A 21,186-nucleotide genomic window follows, 5' to 3' on the forward strand; every position below is an offset into this window, starting at 1 on the left:
CATTACATATTTTTTTTTGCTCAGACCTGGAGCGCCTCTTTAACAACACAGATCAACCACAATGGATTTCTGAGTGACTGTTCAGGAGGCGATGGGGCGTGACATGCATTGCACACAGTGCCTAAACAGCTGCTAGACAGAACAACCATGTGCTGTCTCCTGTCTAGTTTACTGAGGCTATACCTGCATCATACTATTAAGAACTTGGAGAGAGTGAAAACTGTCAGCATGTATTGAGAATGATTCCACCTCAAGGAGTGCTTTCAGTCACAAAATGGACAATAGCACAAGCCAGGTACTACACTATGCTGTGCATTGTTTTTGCAAATGTAAGCACTCGCCAGGACCTGTAACAATCCACAACATAGGCTGACACTACAGTATAAAGTGGAGAAGAGAGTTGTTGAGACACAAACACCAGAATGGAGTAAAGACAAAGCTCAGTGCTGGCTGTAAATTCACTAGGGAGGAGAAACCATATTGGGCTTCAGGAGGGGTGGAGCTACAACCAGCAGTATAGAAAAGAAAGATTGCATTTAACAAGCTTTTCACTAAGTGATAATCCTCTCCTTTAAAAAAATAAAACATTAAAGCGGGGGTTCACCCTAAAAAAAAAAATTCTAACAAGACATGGAGTCGACCTAGGAGACCAAGAGTATGCTGTTGTTTTTTTTTTTTTTTTTCCGTACATACCAGTATAGGGCTATTTTGCTGTTTTCACCCCCGGCTTTCCCTCGGGAGTGGGCGTTCCTAATCACAGGCTGTGATTGACGTGCTTCTGACCGGCGCATACTGCGCGTCACGAGTTGCCGAAAGAATGCGAACGTCGGTGCGCATGCGCCATATAGAGGCATTCGGCTTCTTTCGGCAACTTGTGACGCGCAGTATGCGCCGGTCGGAAGCACATCAATCACAGCCTGTGATTTGGGAACGCCCACTCCCACGGGGAATATTGAGTGACTGGGGAGAAACTGCTGCAGTACTAAGGTAAGGATCGCCATAAAAAAAAACAATGGATTAGTTATTGTCTCTGCCTGCTAGTTTACTTGAGCCAAAGTAAAAATTTCAGGTGAACCTCCGCTTTAACCTACTTTTTGAGGTTGTTTTGAAGTAAGCTTTCCTGCAAGTAGTGTATCTCAGGATGGTGTACAGCAGTGTTAATTTTGTCGACTAAAACAACTGAGATGCCTAAAACTAAAATGTCATTTTAGTCAAAAGACTATTAGCCAGATTCAGGTAGGGGCACGTATCTTTAAGGCGGCGTAGCGTATCGTATTTACGCTATGCCGCCTTAAGTCAGAGAGGCAAGTACTGTATTCACAAAGCACTTGCCTCCTAACTTATGGCGGCGTAGCGCAAATGGGGCCGGCGTAAGCGCGCCTAATTCAAATGAGGATGGGGGGGGCGTGTTTTATGTTAATGTTTGGTGACCCAACGTGATTGACGTTTTTTACGAACGGCGCATGCGCCACCCGTGTACATTTTCCAGTGTGCATTGCTCCAAAGTACCCCGCAAGGACATATTGGTTTCGACGTGAACGTAAATTACATCCAGCCCCATTCACGGACGACTTACGCAAACAACGTAAAATTTTCAAATTTCGACGCGGGAACGACGGCCATACTTAACATTGGCTAGGCCAGCTATTTTTTTGGAATAGCTTTACGCTGGAAAAAGCCATACGTAAAAAAAATGCGCCGGGCGCACGTACGTTCGTGAATCGGCGTATCTAGTCTTTTACATATTCTACGCTGAACTCAACGGAAGCGCCACCTAGCGGCCAGCTGGAAAATTGCACCCTAAGATACAATGGCGTAGGAGACTTATGCCACTCGTATCTTAGCCTAATTTAAGCGTATCTGGTTTCCAGAATACGCTTAAATTAACGCCGGCGTAGATTCAGAGTTACGACGGCGTATATACTGATACGCCGGCGTAAACGTACCTGAATCTGGCTATAAGACTATAAAACTAAATTGAAATTTGACGTCAAAATTAACACTGGTCTGTAGTGCATGTTCATACCTCAATACCATAAATCGTAACATATTCGATTTTTCACTCCAGCATGTATACAATGAGTTTGAGAATTGTAGAGAAATGTTAACTAATGACTAAAATGTACTGCAGATTTAGTCGAATAATAATGACTAAAACTAAAACAATTGCAGAAGACTAAAATGTAATTTTAGTCCTAAGACTAAATCAATTTGCTGCCAAAATTAACTCTGGTCTTATTGTATTGGCAGAGTTCTTTACCATGTGTTGGTTATGCCTGTAAAATACTCCATTCTGCAGCATCCATGTTATTGCACCTCTTTTCACCCAATATAGAACAAGACTTTTGTTGGTGTGACAGAATGATGCACTATTGATGGGTACATTTCGAAAAGCCCAATTTATAAAGAATTGTCAATCCTTTTTTAAATAGACACAACAAGGCTTTTTTTTTCCCAAGCACAAAAGTATATTACATGGTGCACTCTATTAAATGTGGTTCTAAAGGTATATTTATATATTTTTTTAACCTTTTTAATTCAAGGTAAAAAAAACTGCCATCTGCTGTAGAGGTCGACCGATATATCGGCAGGCCGATATATCGGGCCGATATTCAGTCATTTTGGAGAAATCGGCATCGGCCGATTATTATCCAAATGTGGCCGATATTTGGCAGATCTGCATCAGCAGAGTGTGGAGAAGGAAGGAGGAACATGGGGTTCCCCCTCCCTTCTCCACACTGTCTGCAGAGCAGTGCCGTGTGTGTGAAGGAGAATGGAGCTGTCGGACTGATGTCGGGGTGGGCGGGACCCGGGGTGGGCGGGACTCAGCTGTCCAACACCAGCCAATGGGATGAGATCATTAGCTGGATAGCTGCTGAGTCCCGCCCACCCCGGGTCCCGCCCACCTCCAACATCACGATGAATCTGAGCTCCTCTCTCTCTCTGCTCTGACAGTTTCACAGCACATAATGTAGCTGAATGTGTGAAACTCTCTCTTCATACAGTTTCACATGGTGCTGCAGAGAGAAAGAGGAGCTCAGATTCGTTGCGATGTTGAAGGTGGGCGGGACTCAGCAGCTATCCAGCCAATGATCTCATCCCATTGGCTGGTGGACAGCTGAGCCCCGCCCAACCCGGGTCCCGCCCACCTTCAACATCGCAATGAATCTGAGCTCCTCTTTCTGCTCTCTGCAGCAGTTGTCAAACTGTATAGAGAGTTTCACACATTATCCGCTACATTATGTGCTGTGAAACCAGCCAGTGCCATCTGCTAATGCCAACCAGCCAGTGCCACCTGCCAATGCCATCCAGTGCCACCTGCCAATGCCATGCCAACTAGTGCCACCTGCCAATGCCATCCAGTGCCACCTGTCAATGCCATCCAGTGCCACCTGCCAGTGGCAACGCCATCCAGTGCCACCTGCCAGTGGCAACGCCATCCAGTGCTACCTGCCAATACCATCCAGTGCCACCTGCTAATGCCATCTAGTGCCATCCAGTGCCACCTGGCATTGCCAATGCCATCCAGTGCCACCTGCCAATGCCACCCAGTGCCACCTGCCAATGCCACCCAGTGCCACCTGCCAATGCCACCTACTAGTGCCACCTGCCAAGGCCATCCAGTGCCACCTGCCAATTAGTGCCACCTGCCAGTGCCAACCAGTGCCATCTGCCAGTGCTATTGCCAATTAGTGCCACCTGCCAGTGCCAATTAGTGCCACCTGCCAGTGCCAATTAGTGCCACCTGCCAGTGCCAATTAGTGCCACCTGCCAGTGCCAATTAGTGCCAACCAGTGCCACCTGCCAGTGCCATTCAGTGCCACCTGCCAATCAGTGCCATCTGCTTTTGCCAATTGGGTCCATCCAGTGCAATCTGCCAGTGCCAATTAGCGTGCCAACTTGTGCCACCTGCCAAGGCCATCCAGTGGCACCTGGCATTGCCAATGCCATCCAGTGCCACCTGCCAATGCCACCCAGTGCCATCTGCCAGTGCCACCTGCTAGTGCCAACTAGTGCCACCTGCCAAGGCCATCCAGTGCCACCTGCCAATTAGTGCCACCTGCCAGTGCCAACCAGTGCCATCTGCCAGTGCTATTGCCAATTAGTGCCACCTGCCAGTACCATCCAGTGCCACATGCCAATTAGTGCCACCTGCCAGTGCCAACCAGTGCCATCTGCCAGTGCCAATTAGTGCCACGTGCCAACCAGTGCCACCTGCCAGTGCCATTCAGTGCCACCTGCCAATCAGTGCCATCTGCTTTTGCCAATTGGGTCCATCCAGTGCAATCTGCCAGTGCCAATTAGCGTGCCAACTTGCGCCACCTGCCAAGGCCATCCAGTGGCACCTGCCAATTAGTGCCACCTGCCAATTAGCGCCACCTGCCAAAAAAAAAAAAAAATCGGCCTAAAATATCGGCCGCAAAAATCGGCATCATATATCGGCCATCGGCCGCCCCAAATTCTAAATATCGGCATCGGCCAGAGAAAAACCCATATCGGTCGACCTCTAATCTGCTGTTCCCTCCCCCATCTCCCCACCCCCCAAATACTTAGAGGAGTTCCACCCAAAAATGGACCTTCCTCTTAACCCACTCCTCTCCCCCTTACATGCCACATTTGGCATGTCATTTTTTTTGGGGGGGAGTGGGGGCTTCAGGAGAAGGGGACTTCCTGTCCCACTTCCTCCTTCCGCCGAGGGACTGCAAAGGCGATACGTCATATCGCCTTTTGGCAGCCCCTCCCTGTAGGCGATCGCCTGGGACACGTGACAGGTCCCAGGCGATCGCCTGTCCAATCAAACGGCGCTGCGCGCGCATGCGCAGTGGGTGCCCGGCCGTGAAGCCGAAAACTGTCACGGCCGGGTGCCCACAGTGACAATGAAGACGCCGGCCGGGGAGGGGGGGAGAGGAGCGGACCCCCGGCCGGCGCGTCGCTGGAACGCTGGAGCAGGTAAGTGTCAGTTTATTAAAAGCCAGCAGCTACACTTTTTGTAGCTGCTGACTTTTAATAAACTTAAAAAATGGGTGGAAAACCCCTTTAACTGAGTACTGTATCCATCCAATGCTGTACCTCTTGTCAGTCTTCTCTCCTCCTGGGGTGCAATTTTGTGACTGCTGTGTCTTGTGGATCATAGTACTTGTTACCGGGCCGTTGTGATTGCTCCAGGTGCCATGTGATTGATGTGCTTGATCAAATGATCACGAGTAAACAATTGTGAAGAATGGCTTTCATACATAGTATTATTATTTACTATTATCCCTGTGATCACATGGTACAGGGCCAATCACAGCGGCACTGTACAATATGATGGCTATAGCTAATTACAGCAATCACAATAGTTTTAAATGTCATGAATGGTGACAATATGTATGAAAACAAAATTCTATATTTCACCACTCCGTGTCCCCCCCACTTGCCTCCACCTGTCCCAGTGTTCCTGGTAACCACCACACAGGTTCCAGTGTCCCCGGTCACCACCACAGGCAGCGAGGAAGCATTGTATCGCCGCCTCTTCACCTGCTTTACCTCCTGGACCCCACACAAGCAACCCTATTCACTTGAGTGGGTCACAATCAGTGGGCATACAGAGAGGGTATAGTTCCTTCCATAGCTGTGAAGCAAAGCATCACAGCCACCTAGAGCTGCACGATTAATTGTTAAGAATCGAGATCACCCCCTCCTTCTTTTTTTTTTTTTCTTCTTCTTCTTCTTGCTTACACCTCGCGATCTTAACAAAGCATTTTCCCTATTCTTTCTATGCTGAGAATTCTCTGCTAAAGCCGATGGCTGTCAAAAAAAACAGGCAGTCTGCCAAGTATCACAACATTCCCCAGCCCTCCGCTAACTATAAACATTGTAATGTGTTCTTTAGATTGAGAGCCGGTTCACACTTGGGCAGCACGACTTGCCGAGCGACTCTGCAAGACGATCTGCCCAAAACTTCAGAGGCGACTTGCAAAATTACTTCTGTATTGAAATCAATGCAAGTCTCCCTAAAGTCGTCCCAAAATAGTACAGGAACCTTTTTCTAAGTTGGAGTGACTTGAGTCGCTCCTATTGGAACGGTTCAATAGTGCGGAGCACGACTTGTCAGGCGGCTAAGTCGCCTGATGAGTCGCCCCTGTGTGAACCGGCTCTTAGGGCTCATGCGCACAGGACACTTTTACAGCTGCTTTTTAGGGGCATTTGATTTATTTTTTTGTTTTAACTGCCTCTAAAAGCCCCTCCATGTTGGCCTGTGTCCATGCACAGAGGCGTTTGGAGGCATAAGCTTTTGGGGGTAGTAGAAAAAAAACAGCCTGTGCGTCCAGGAGCAGTAAAAACGGAAAACTCCCAAAAAAGCGCCAAGCCACGTTTAGCAGCGTTTGATGTTTTAAAATTTATAGAGTTTTTATTGAAAAAACGCCCAAAAACACTAATGCCAAAAAACGCAAGAAAAGTGCGCAATAATGCTATTGGAAAAATGCGGCTACAGGTTGAAAAAATTGCGTTTTTTAGCGCTGCTGTAGCTGGCCACCGCCATCCCCGGTGAGGGAATAAGGAATTGAAGCTTCACTTCCTGGTCCCCTACTGCGCACACACGAGTCGCACTGTGCGTCCTCACTGTTCTCTGTCTTTTGGGACCTGTGCGTCTCCCAAAAGACCACGGGGGAGGACAGAGTAGGAGCAGGAAGTGGCATAGGTCAACGAGGTGATCTATGCCCGGAAGTGGGAGCAAATACCCTTATTATACATCTATCTGCTCCGTCCTCCCCCTGAAAGGTGTCCAATGTGACACCAGGGGGGGGGGGGAATGGGGGGCTTTGGCTGTGGGGGATTCCAAAAAGTGGAAGTTCCACTTTAAGGTCTGGAGACTGACCACTCCAGGACCTTGACCACTTGCCGCCCGCCATACAACAAAATGACATTGGCAAAGTGATTGTGTTATCCTGACCGGACATCATATGACGTGGTCAGGATAAAAGGCGAGCGTTGCGGCGTGTCAGTCTGACACACAGCAACTCCGATCTAGGTAAGGAGTCTTTGATTGAGACTCTCTACCACGTGATCAGCTGTGTCCAATCACGACTGATCACGATGTAAACCAGAAGAGCCGTTGATCGGCTTTTCCTCACTCGCATCTGACAGAGTAGAGCCGATCGGCTGCTCTCCTGACAGGGGAGCACAGGACCACCAGGGATTGCCACCACACTGGACCACCAAGTATACCACCCTAGACCAGGGAAATGCCAATCAGTGCCCAGGCAGCTGCCAATGAAAAGTGCCACCAGTTATACCCATTAATGAAATTTTTCATGTCTACAATCTTGTTCCTGACATCCTTGGACAGCTTTGTTCTCGACTATGGTGGAGAGATTGGAATCTGATTGCTTCTGTAGACAGGTGTCTTTTATACAGGCAACAAGCGGAGACTAGGAGCACTCCCTTTTAAGCCCTCGTTGACACTTCACACTGAGGGCAGGTTAGAAATCGTGCAAGTTCAGCTGAACTCGCACAATTTCAAACCCGCATTTCAGTGTGAGTTCGGGGGCGATTTGAAAGACATTTGCATTTTCATGTACAGATGTCTATTAAAATCGCCCCGGAAGTCACCAAAAGTAGTGCAGGAACTACTTTTGGGTATTGGTGCGGTGCTGCAAAGCTGGCAACGCACCGATTTGGACGTTGCCGGCAATAGGCTCAGATTTGGCATGCGATTCGACATGTCAAATCGGCCCAATGTGACAGGGAGCTTATAGAGTGCCCCTAATGTCAGCTGGTTGCCTGTATAGAAGACATCTGAGAGACAAAAATCTTGCCAATCAGGTAGGGGGACAAATACTTTTCACTCATTAACCACTTAAGGACCGCCTCCTGCACATATACGTCGGCAGAATGGCACGGCTGGGCACAAGCACGTACAGGTACGTCCTCTTTAAGTGTCCAGCCGTGGGTCGCGGCCGCGCTCCCGCGACCCGGTCCGAAGCTCCGGGACCCACAGACCAGATCGCTGTTGGGGTCCCGCGATCGGTCCCCAGAGCTGAAGAACAGGGAGAGCTGTGTGTAAACACAGCTTCCCTGTTTTTCACTATGGCGCCGTCATCGATCGTGTGTTCCCTTATATAGGGAACCACAATCAATGACGTCGCACCTACAGCCACACCCCACCCCCCTACAGTTAGAATCACAGATGAGGTCATACATAACCCCATCAGCGCCCCCTTGTGGTTAACTCCCAAACTGCAATTGTAATTTTCGCAGTAAACAATGCATTTTAAATGTGAAAATGACAATGGTCCCAAAAATGTGTCAAAATTGCCCGAAGTGTCCGCCATAATGTCGCAGTCACGGAAAAAAACGCTGATCGCCGCCATTAGTAGTAGTACATTTTTTTTTTTTTTTTTTTTTTTATAAAAATGCAATAAAACTAGCCCCTATTTTTGTAAACGCTATAAATTTTGTGCAAACCAAAAATAGGTAGAATACGTATCTGCCTAAACTGAGGAAATGTTATATATATATATATATATATATATATATATATTATATATATATATATATATATATATATATATATATATATATATATATATATAATTTGTCCTGATCAAAAGTTTAAGACCACTTGAAAAATGGCAAAAAAATCATATTTTATATTGTTGGATCTTAACAAGGTTCCAAGTAGAGCTTCAACATGCAACAAGAAGAAATGAGAGTGAGACAAAACAGTTTTTGAGCATTCAATTAATTGAATAATGGTTAAACTGAAACAGGCTGTTTTTCAGCTGATCAAAAGTTTAGGACCACATGCCTTTAAAAGGCCAAATCTGTGCAAAGATGTGGATTCATTGTCATTTTCTGTTAGGTAGTCACACGTTGTGATGGCAAAGGCAAAAAAACTCCCTTTTTGAACGTGGTCGGTTTTGAACGTTGCTGAACTGCATAAGCAGGGTCTCTCACAGCACGCCATCGCTGCTGAGGTAGGACGCAGTAAGACAGTCATTTGGAATTTCTTCAATGATCCTGAGGGTTATGGAACAAAAAAGTCAAGTGTAAGACCCAAAAAAATTCCACCAGCACTGAGCTGGAGGATCCAATTGGCTGTTTGTCAAGACACTGGACGATCCTCGACCCAAATTAAGGCCCTTACTGGTGCTGACTGCAGCCCCATAACCATCAGATGGCATCTGAGACTGAAGGGCTTCAAAAACAAAAAACTTCTTCAAAAACCTTGTCTCCTTGAATGCCACAGAACTGCTTGTTTGGACTTTGCAAGAGAGCACCAAACATGGGACATTCAAAGGTGGAAGAAAGTTTTATTCTCTGATGAGAAAAAATGTAACCTTGATGGTCCTGATGGTTTCTAACGTTATTGGCATGACAAGCAGATCCTACCTGAGATGTTTTTTACGCGCCACAGTGGAGGGGGCGCCATAATGGTCTGGGGTGCTTTTTCCTTCATTGGAACAATGGAGCTTCAGGAAGTGCAGGGGCGTCAAACGTCCGCTGGCTATGTCCAGATGTTGCAGAGAGTTTTCGTCATGACTGAGGGCCCTCGTCTGTGTGGTAATGACTGGGTTTTTCAACAGGACAACGCTACAGTACACAATGCCCGCAGGACAAGGGACTTCTTCCAGGAGAACATCACTCTTTTGGCCCATCCTGCGTGTTTCCCTGATCTAAATCCAATTGAGAACCTTTGGGGATGGATGGCAAGGGAAGTTTACAAAAATGTACAACAGTTCCAGACAGTAGATGGCCTTCGTGCGGCTGTCTTCACCACTTGGAGAAATGTTCCCACTCACCTCATGGAAACGCGAGGCATCAAGCATGCCGAAACAAATTTTTGAAGTGATCAACAATAACGGCGGAGCTACTCATTACTGAGTTCATGTTTGGAAGTTGGATTTCTGTTTTGGGGGGGGTTTAGTTTTTTTTTTTTTGGAGGTGTGGTCCTAAACTTTTGATCAGCTGAAAAACAGCATGTTTCAGTTTATTTGTTGTTTTCATTAAATTGAATGCTCAAAAACTGTTTTTTGTCTCACTCTCATTTCTTCTTGTTGCATGTTGAAGCTCTACTTGGAACCTTGTTAAGATCCAACAATGTAAAATATGATTTTTTTGCCATTTTCAAGTGGTCTTAAACTTTTTTGATCAGGACTGTATGTGTGTGTGTGTATATGTGTGTGTATATGTGTGTATGTATGTATGTGTGTATATATATATATATATATATATATATATATATATATATATATATATATATATATATATATATATATATATATATATATATATATAATCTTTTTCCACGTGTGTGTGTGTGTGTATGTATATATATATATATATATATATATATATATATATATATATATAATGTGTGTGTGTGTGTATGTATAATTTCCTCAGTTTAGGCTGATACGTATTCTTCTACCTATTTTTGGTTTGCGCAAAATTTATATTTGGGGAATATTTATTATAGCAAAAAGTAAAAAATATTGCATTTTTTTTAAATTGTCGCTCTATTTTTGTTTATAGCACAAAAAATAAAAACCGCAGAGGTGTTTGAATACCACCAAAAGAAAACTCTATTTGTGGGGGAAAAAAAGGGCGCCAATTTTGTTTGGGAGCCACGTCGCACGACCGCGCAGTTGTCGGTTAAAGCGATGCAGTGCCGAATCGCAAAAACTGTCCGGGTCCTTTAGCTGCCTAAAGGTCCGGGTCTTAAGTGGTTAAAATGCAAATCATTTTCAAACTTTTTTTTTTTTTAAATTAGTTTTTCTGGATATTTTTTTGTTGTTCTGTCTCTCACTATTAAAATTGTAGACTGATCGTTTCTTTGTCAGTGGGCAAACGTTCAAAATCAGTAGGGGATCAAATCCTTTTTCCCCTCACTGTAAGCTTTATCATAGGCTTACCTGTAGGTACAAATTCAAAAGCGGAGTACAGTCCCTTTTTTGCCTTTTTAGTTCAAATAAAAAATAAATTAAATTTAAGCTTGGGGAAATAGCAGAAACATTTAGTTTTGCTTTAAATATAACCATTTTTAAAAGTCTTGCTTTATATTTTCTAGGCGATAAATAACTTTTCCAGTTCCCACTTAGTGAAACATCTGCTTGTCCTGTTTTGTGTATACAGTATCTCACAAAAGTGAGTACACCCCTCACATTTTGTAAATATTTTATTCTATCTTTTCATGTGACATCACTGAAGAAATTACACTTTGCTACAATGTAAAGTTGTGAGAATACAGCTTGTATAAAAGTGTCAATTTGCTGTCCCTCAAAATAACTCAACACACAGCCATTTAATGTCTAAACCGCTGGCAACAAAAGTGAGTACACCCTAAGTGAAAATGTCCAAATTGTCAATATTTTGTGTGGCCACCATTATTTTCCAACCGTTACTTAACCCTCTTGGGCATGGAGTTCACCAGAGTGTCACAGGTTGCCACTGGAGTCCTCTTCCACTCTTCCATGACGACATCATGGAGCTGGTGAGGAACCTTGCGCTCCTCCACCTTGCATTTGAGGATCCTCCACAGATGCTCAATAGGATTTAGGTCTGGAGACATGCTTGGCCAGTCCATCACCTTTGCCATCGGCTTCTTTAGCAAGGCAGTGGTAGTCTTGGAGGTTTTTATTGGGGTCGTTAACATGTTGGAATACTGCCCTGTGGCCCAGTCTCCGAAGGGAGGGGATCATGCTCTGCTTCAGTAAGTCACAGTACATGTTTGCATTCATGGTTCCCTCAATGAACTGTAGCTCCCCAATGCCAGCAGCACTCGTGCAGCCCCAGACCATGACACTCCCACCACCATGCTTGACTGTAGGCAAGACACACTTGTCTTTGTACTCATCACCTGGTTGCCGCCACACGCGCTTGATACCATCTGAATTAAAGCGGATGTGCCACTAAACAAATATATTAAAAGCCAGCAGCTACAAATACTGCAGCTGCTGACTTTTAATATAAGGACACTTACCTGTCCTGGAGTCAGCGGTGATCGCAGCAGATGACGAGCCGATCGCTCGTCACCCTGCTGCTCCCCCCTCCATCCACGGTGAGGGAACCAGGAAGTGAAGCGCTCCGGCTTCACTGCCCGGTTCCCTACGGCGCATGCGCCCGCCGATTGGCTCCCGCTGTGTGCTGGGAGCCGAGTGTTCCCAGCATACAACGGGGGACGGACGGGAAGCGAAGAAAAAACCTGTCTTTTGCCCGTATCGTAGGGCCGGAAGTGGGTGCAGATACCTGTCTGTAGACAGGTATTTGCACCCCCCTCCCCCCTGAAAGGTGTCAAATGTGACACCGGAGGGGGGGAGGGTGCCGATCAGCGGGACTCCACTTTAGAGTGGAGATCCGCTTTAAAATAAGTTTATCTTGGTCTCATCAGACCACAGTAATCCATGTCCTTAATCTGCTTGTCTTCAGTAAACTGTTTGCAGACTTTCTTGTGCATCATCCTTAGACAAGGCTTCCTTCTGAGAGGATAGCCATGCAGACCAATTTGATGCAGTGTGTTGGGTGTGATCTGAGCACTGACAGGCTGACCCCACCCCTTCTACCTCTACAGCAATGCTGGCAGCACTCATACATCCATTTTCCAAAGACAGCCTCTGGCTATGACGCTGAGCACGTGCACTTAACTTCTTTGGTCAACCATGGTGAGGCCTGTTCTGAGTGGAACCATCCTATGAAACCGCTGTATGGTCTTGGCCACTGTGCTGTAGCAAAGTGTAATTTCTTCAGTGTTGACACATAATAAAATATTTACAGAAATGTGAGGGGTGTACTAACTTTTGTAAGATATACTGTACCTACGACACCTGTAGTATGATTTAAAATGATGGATTGGTTGTATGACTGTTACTGTGGTTGAAAAATAATGGACAACTTTAACATTGCCAAGTGTGTGGTCAGCATGTACAAGTCCTTTTCAAAATTGTAACTGGAATGATATTGCTTTTTTCAGAACTGACACTCCATTTCCATTGAAGTTATGAAAACGTACAGGCAGAGGGAGAAACCAGGAAACAAGCCTCAGGAAAGTGTCAAGGCACCGGATGAAGCCAAGATCAAGGTAATTGTTTTCAAGTGGTTAAGGGTTGCTGATATCTGCAGTTATGGTTAAAAGAGAAGTATGGGTTTTATTTATTTTTTTAGATTCATACTTGCCTTGGTGGATGGAGCATCGCCAATGGCTCGATTCTCACAAATCCCCAAGAAGAAAGCTGCTGACTGTTGGTCGGCATCTTCCCTCTCTGCTTCTCCACACTCATTGGAGTGCTGAGCAGTGGAGGGGCAGGGAGAGGCTATCAGCATCGCGCTGAGACTGCCATCAATCAGGGCAGCTGGCGGATCCAGACTTGGAAGTTGGGATGACGTGCTACGCCCGACTGATGGCATTGACGTCAGCAGAGAGCGGACTTCAGACCGCTCTACGCTGAAAATGGGTCACAGGAGTGCAACATGAATTGCACTCCTGTGACCCAGAGGAGAAGCCCAGCCTAAAAAGTTCAGGCTGGACTTCTTTTTCCTTTTTTAAAGAGCAGGTGTAGGTTTATAACAAAATGCCTACCATGCTCAGCCCTGCTTAACCACTTGACAACTGGGCACTTAAACACCCTTAATAACCAGACCAATTTTCAGCTTTTGGTGCTCTCACGTTTTGAATGACAATAACTCAGTCATACAACATTGTAACCAAATGAAATTTTTGTCCTTTTTTTTCCCACAAATAGAGCTTTCTTTTGGTGGTATTTGATCACCTCTGCGGTTTTTATTTTTTTCGCTATTAATGAAAAAAGAACGAAAATTTTGTAAAAAAAATGAATTTTTCTTCATTTCTATCATATCATTTTGTAAAAAAAGTAATTTTTCCTCATACATTTGGCCTAAAATGCATACTGCTACATATTTTTGGTAAAAAAAAAAAAAAAAATTTGGATATTATTTAGTCTGGGTGAAAGTTATAGGGTCTACAAGCTATGGTACCAATTTCTGAAAATTGAACAATTTGATCACACCTGAATTACTGACAGCTTCTCTCATTTCTTGAGACCCTAACAAGCCAATAAGTACAAATACCCCCCAAATGACCCCTTTTGGAAAGTAGACATTCCAAGGTAGTTAGTAAGAGTCATAGTTAGTTTTTTGAAGTTGTCATTTGTTCCCACAATTCTTTGCAAAATTAAGATTTTTTTTTTTTTTTTTTTTTCATACCAATATTGTCATTATAACAGGTTATTTCTCTCACATGGCATGTATATTCCACAAATGACACCCCAAAATATATTCTGCTGCTCCTCCTGAGTATGGCGATACCACATGCGTGAGACTTTTACACAGCGTGGCCACATACAGAGGCCCAACACCGAAGTAGCAACTTCAAGCATTCTAGGAGCATAAATTACACATCTAATCTCTCAACCACCTATTACACTTTTGAAGGCCCTGGAGCACCAGGACAATGGAAACGCCCACAAAGTGACCCCATTTTGGAAAGCTAACACCCCAACGTATAATCTATGAGGCATAATGAGTCTTTTGAACAGTTCATTTTTTTCCAGATGTTCTTGGAAAATGTGGAAAAAAATAAAAACGCATTTTTTTTACAGAAAGTTGTCCATTTATAGGATATTTCCAACACATAGCATGTACATAGAAAAAATTACACCCCAAAATATATTCTGCTGCTCCTCCTGAGTATGGCGATACCACATGTGTGAGACTTTTACACAGCGTGGCCACATACAGAGGCCCAACACCGAAGTAGCAACTTCAAGCATTCTAGGAGCATAAATTACACATCTAATCTCTCAACCACCTATTACACTTTTGAAGGCCCTGAGCACCAGGACAATGGAAACGCCCACAAAGTGACCCCATTTTGGAAAGCTAACACCCCAACGTATAATCTATGAGGCATAATGAGTCTTTTGAACAGTTCATTTTTTTCCAGATGTTCTTGGAAAATGTGGAAAAAAATAAAAACGCATTTTTTTTTACAGAAAGTTGTCCATTTATAGGATATTTCCAACACATAGCATGTACATAGAAAAAATTACACCCCAAAATATATTCTGCTGCTCCTCCTGAGTATGGCGATACCACATGTGTGAGACTTTTACACAGCGTGGCCACATACAGAGGCCCAACATCCAAGAAGCACCATCAGGTGTTCTAGGGACATAAATTACACATCCAATTTCCTTACAATCTATCACATTTTTGAAGGGCCTTCATATTTCTAACACAGCATGTACATACCAAGAATTACACCCTAAAATACATTCTGCTGAGTAATGGGTAAAAAAAAAGAAGATTACCTGTGGTTTTAGTAGTGCAATTGTCCACAGAAGGAGAGCCCCGATCCAGGCAGCAGGCAGGGACGTGGTCACTGGTCAGCGACAGTGAATGGAATTGTCCAGGCAGCAGGCAGGAATATTGTCCATAGTCAGTACAGTGCCAGCAGTGGCAAAATATTTGTCCTGGTAGGAACATGGTCCAAGTAGCGGGCCATGGGTAGGGGAATGGGGACAGGGGTAGAGGCTTCTCCCACCCAATCTCTTTGAAGCCTCCGGGCAACCAGACCCTAATCCGGGAATGAGAAAACTAAAAAATTAGTTTTTTCATCCAGAAAAACAATTCTGGAGCCCCTCACATATGTGAGACCCCTGTGTTCCCACTAGTATAGCAGGGTAAAAGATCAATCCAAGGGGCAGGCAAAAAACGTGGTCAAACAGTCCAGGGTCAGTTCCAGAGCAGGCAGAGGTAGGTACAGTTTTAGGGTTAGGCAAAAGAGTGGTCGTATAACAAGCCAGGGTCAGTTCCAGAGAAGGCAGAGGTATGTTTAGGGTTAGGCAAAAGAGTGGTCGTATAACAGGCCATGGTCGGTTCCGGAGAAGGCAGAAGTATGTTTAGGGTTAGGCAAAAGAGTGGTTGTATAACAGGCCATGGTCGGTTCCGGAGAAGGCAGAGGTATGAGTGCAGTGGCATAAGGGGTGTGGGGGGGGGGAAAGTACAGGAAATTAGAATTGCGTTTACCATACGTCCCTAATAATGAAGAAACGTATGGTAACGGCGGAAACATGTTCCAATACAGAGGCCTGGTTGGGAAGGACAATCGGGACAGTAATATGTGGTGTCTTTTCGAATTCCTCTTCTGGAGCACACCCCGGCACCTCTTCTGATGTCTGTTGCCTGTTTCACGGGAGGGGGTTTGCTCAGGAAAGTGACGCTCGTGCAGTCTGCTCACAGAATCAGAGCGAATATTTTCCGGTGGGTTTTCAGGGTACAAAAGGGCGGTGATGACTTCTTCTTGATAGTCCAGATATGATACGGGGTTCTCGGATGATTTTTTGTAAATTACATAGGAATTGTAGAAGGCCAAACTAAAAAAATAAATGGACACTTTCTTGTACCAGTGGCGGGATTTTCTTGTGGGCAGGTAGGGTTCTAACATCTGGTCGTTGAAGTCCACTCCCCCCATGAACAAATTATAGTCATATATGCATTTTGGTTTTTTGGATGGGCCGGTTCTTTGGGGGACTTCCACGTGGGTGTCATTGTGGATTGATGAAAGCATGTGGACGTTCCGTTTGTCCCTCCACCTGACAGCCAATATCTCCTGGTTCCTCAATGCTGCAGACTCCCCTCGTCTGAGCTTTTGATCCACCAGTTTTTGCGGGAAGCCTTTCCTGTTGGGTCTTATTGTGCCACATGCTGGGGTATTCTGAAGGTAAAGACAGCGAAACAGGGGCAAGCTGGTGTAGAAATTATCCACATAAAGGTGGTATCCCTTTCCAAAGAGTGGATACATCAGATCCCAGACCACTTTTCCGCTGACTCCCATATACTCTGGACATTCAGGGGGATGCAGTTGGGAGTCCTTCCCTTCATACACCATGAAGGAGTAGAGGTACCCTGTGGCTCTGTCGCAAAGCTTGTACATTTTGACCCCATATCGGGCCCTTTTGCTGGGGATGAACTGCTTGATGCCCAGCCTGCCTGAGAATTTGACAAGGGACTCGTCCACAGATATGTTCTGGTCAGGGTATATAATTGGGGAAATTGTTGAGGCGAAAAAATTTAGAAGTGCCGAATTTTATATAGCTTGTCAAAAGCAGGGTCATTTCGGGGGGGGCACTGGGCGTTGTCGTTAAAGTGGAGGAACCGCATAATTATTAAATATCGGGATCTTGGCATAAGGGAGGAGAAGAGTGGCATGTGGTGAATGGGTTTGGTGGACCAGTAGGAGTACAATTGTTTTTTTTTTTAAGTGCCATAGTAAAGTTAGGCCTAAGACATTTTAAAATTCGTCCACGGTTAGTTCTCTCCACTCAAAGGGGCGGGCATATCTGGAACCAGGGTTACTTCTTACGTACTGTTGTGCGTAGAGATTGCACTGGGCCACAATGGAGGAAAGGAAATCTTCGGTGAAAACTAAATTAAAAAAATTTATCATAGAAAAGTTTTCTGTGTTCACCTGGACACCTGGCTGGGCAGTGAAGGGGGGGATATTTGCTGCTCCGGAATTGGGGGGAAGCCACAGGGGGTTTTGAAGGCCATAGGGAAGGCTGGCATGGCCCCTATCCCTTTGGGGCTGAGATGACACCCTACTGGTGGACGGCACAGCTCTTGAGGTGGACGGCACAGCTCTTGAGGTGGACGGCACAGCTCTTGAGGTGGACGGCACAGCTCTTGGGGTGGACGGCACAGCTCTTGGGGTGGACGGCACAGCTCTTGGGGTGGACGGCACAGCTCTTGGGGTGGACGGCACAGCTCTTGGGGTGGACGGCACAGCGCTTGGGGTGGACGGCACAGCGCTTGGGGTGGACGGCACAGCGCTTGGGGTGGACGGCACATCGCTTGGGGTTGTAGGCACAGCGCTTGAGGTGGACGGCCCTGCGCGTCTGGGAGTAGGCCGCTTCTCCACGCCAGCACCCCTTTTTTTCCTGGGCACATGTTCTTCTTCAGACTCTGAATCGGACCCACTGTCTATAACGGGTTCATAGGCCGAATCAGAATCGGACAGAGACTCCTCGCTGCTCTCATCGCTCATGGCAAGTAGAAGATGTACGGCCTGCTCGCCGGTAAAGAATTTTTTTGCCATACTGGTGGCTGGTGAGGCTGTACTGCAGAGTACTGTGGTGGCACTGGTGGACACAGGTGGGCACAGGCGGCACTTATGTGCACTGTAGTGGCACGGGTGTGGCTCTGGTGGGCACAGGCGGCACTGGTGGGCACAGGCGGCACTGGTGGGCACAGGCGGCACAGGTGGCTCTGGTGGGCACAGGTGGCTCTGGTGTGCACCGATTAGCAGCACTGGTGGGCACAGGCAGCACTGGTGGGCACAGGCGGCACTGGAGGGCACAGGCGGCACAGGCGGCACTGGCGGGCACAGGCGGCACTGGCGGGCGCAGACGGCACTGGCGGGCGCAGACGGCACTGGCGGGCGCAGACGGCACTGGCGGGCGCAGACGGCACTGGCGGGCGCAGGCGGCACTGGCGGGCGCAGGCGGCACTGGCGGGCGCAGGCGGCACTGGTGGGCACAGGCGGCACTGGTACAGGACAGTTGTGGCAATATTATAGGACTCTGGTGACTGGTGCGGCTCTGGTGACACTGGTGCGGCTCTGGTGACACTGATGCGGCACAGATGTGGCACTACTGGGCACAGATGTGGCACTGTTGGGCACAGATGTGGCACTGTTGGGCACAGATGGGCACAGATTGGGCACTTTAGGGCACAGATTGGGCACTTTAGGGCACAGATTGGGCACTTTAGGGCACAGATTGGGCACTTTAGGGCACTTTAGGGCACAGATTGGGCACTGATGTGACACTATGGGCAATGGAACACTCACAGTTTATCTCCTCTTCTCTCCCGCTGATACTGTGTGAGGAGAGGAGAGGAGGTAAACTTTCCCTGACCTCCTGTGTTTACATTGTGATCGCGCCGTCATTGGACGGCGCGATCACAAGGTAAATGACCGTTGTTGCTGGTCATTTACCTAGATCTGTGTAGCGCCGGGTCTCATAGACCCGGCGCGCACAGAAATTTCTGTGTGCGCGCCCGAGGCGGCGCGCATTGCTGCTTCTGCGGGGCGCCGTTTCAGAACGGCGACCCCCAGTTAAGCATCCACCTTGCCGCCGTTTCCAGACGGCGGCTGGTGGCGAAGTGGTTAAATATCCTACACTAAAACCACCAGCAGAGTTGATATTTGCCCTATCAGCAGCGAGCCCTTATAGACTGGTATTGGACTGTATCCCAGGTGCCCCCAGTCTCAATTATTTTACCCAACGCTTCATAGATGTCCAGTTTTGCATGCTTTGTTACAGATTTTTTTTTTTTTTAAGGTATAATTACACTCAAGTAGTTGTATTATAAAGCTTTGTTTCTCTTTTCGTCCATGGACGGACACAGCTCCTTAAATTTTGACATTTGGGTTATGTTCCTGTTCATAGGAGAAGACTAGGCAGAACATGTTGGTTATCTTAAAACATGTAACTTTAACAGAGTTGAACAGCCCCGCCCAGGGGGCGGTCCCTCCAGTCATAACCCCTCACCCTGCAGCACGCAGCTCAGTTTTTTTCTGCCTAGCAGAGGAGGTGGACGTGGCTCCCTTTGGGCCCTGATTACTGAAGAAATTTAAATTTTTTATTTTCGCGATTCTTCTATCAACTGGGTGACAGGCTGGATATTATAGATCCTTGTAGTCCCCCTCCCCCCCCCCCCCAGTCCGGCCATCGAGTGTGAGCAGACCTTGGCTACGTGCTGGTTCAGCCACGACATACTGCAGAGGTGGCCGGTGAGCATATGCTCTGGGGTCCACATATGACTGGGCTGCTTCTGTCTAACTCACAGTGGACCGGGCCGACAGCTACTCCGTACTATTCGGTTGTAGGCCTGTCAGGGACGCGCCAGCAAGTCCTCGCAAGGATGGGTAAGTACGGTTCCTCCTGCCTCGGCCGGATGGAACAGCTGGGCATTCCCGGGATTAAGGGGTTCTCCTGTCCTCCCTTTCCCTGCTCTCTGTCACCTTTTCCCCCTCCTGCCCTAAGGGCTGCTGCGACCAAGGTGTACCTGTGGGGGGACTCCAGGTCCCTGTTGGGGGACTGTGGGGTGTTGGGGTCCGCTTTCTGTGAGGGGTGGTCTGTCCCCTGGGAAGTTTCTACCATGGCCTTCTTGTCCACATTGCAGTGCTCGGGTGCCATTTTTTAGTGTCGCTGCCTTTCTCTATTGAAAACTCCATTGGCGGCCATTTTGCCGTGGCCGCGGTGTGACGCAGGTCAATATTGCGGGCGGACATTTTCTTGTTGTCCGCGCCCTTTTATCTGAGGCGTCTGGCGGCCATTTTGGTGTGGGTTTTGGCCTCTAGCACTGGCTTTCTGAACGGCGCGCAGTACACTCTCCTCAGTTTTCCTCATTCTTTTCTTCACACACGCTGTGTACTGAAGGACGGCGGGCATCGGCGCTGATCGGTCTCCCTCAGGGTGGTGAGTCCCCTGGGTAACCCCCCCCCCCCCCCGGTCGGTGCAGCACTTGTGAGTGCATTTATTGATGCCGTGAGGGACTCTCAAGCTGGAGGATGCAGCTGGGAATTCCACAGAGGGATCTGTCTCTCTTTTTGGGTCACACAAATTAAACCGCTCTGTGAAGGTTTTGGCTCTGTGAAGGTTTTTCCTTATGTTACTTTCTTTGATAAGTTAAGGAATGGGAACGGCCGTAGTAGTTCTTTGTGGTCCCTCAGCGCATGGCAGTCTGTTATCTTTTTGAGGAAAGCCGTTTGAAAAAAATGGACCTCTCCTCCGGTCGTGGACCCCCCTCCTCTCGCAGACCCAATGGTCGGAGAGCAGGGAAGTCCACCGAGCTGCAAGCCCACAAAGCCGTCCCTCTACTCTTGAGTCGGGCGGGGCAAAACTTAATGCGGTAGCAGGCTTGTTTGGCTTGCGCACCCAGGGATGCTTCTGTCCCCCAGCTGGAGCTTTTTCAGTCTGGGAGGATCTGCCGGCTGACCCTGACTGACGAAAATACTTCTGTGTGGAATAGGAGGGCCCCGGTTTATGGTGCGGCTCCTTCCCCTTAGAGGACTGAGGGAGAAGTGTGCTCACCTCCAGTGACATCTTTAATGTTGTCGTCCAGCGAGGTACCAAAAAGCCTCCCACCTTTTGAAGGGCAAATCAGCCAAAGCTTTCTTGGATG

General features: G+C 47.1%; 1 protein-coding gene across 1 annotated transcript in view; it reads left to right on the forward strand.

Annotated features, from left to right (window-relative positions):
- LOC120926950 (heterogeneous nuclear ribonucleoprotein R) overlaps nucleotides 1-21,186 on the forward strand; it is a 92,015-nt gene that overhangs the window by 30,903 nt on the left and 39,926 nt on the right. Inside the window, exon 2 of the mRNA XM_040337290.1 lies at nucleotides 12,953-13,060. Coding sequence (XP_040193224.1) covers nucleotides 12,980-13,060 — 81 coding nt within the window. The 5' untranslated portion in view covers nucleotides 12,953-12,979. The remainder of the gene's footprint in view (nucleotides 1-12,952; nucleotides 13,061-21,186) is intronic.

Source organism: Rana temporaria, chromosome 2, assembly GCF_905171775.1.
Source record: "Rana temporaria chromosome 2, aRanTem1.1, whole genome shotgun sequence".
Taxonomy (NCBI): domain Eukaryota; kingdom Metazoa; phylum Chordata; class Amphibia; order Anura; family Ranidae; genus Rana; species Rana temporaria.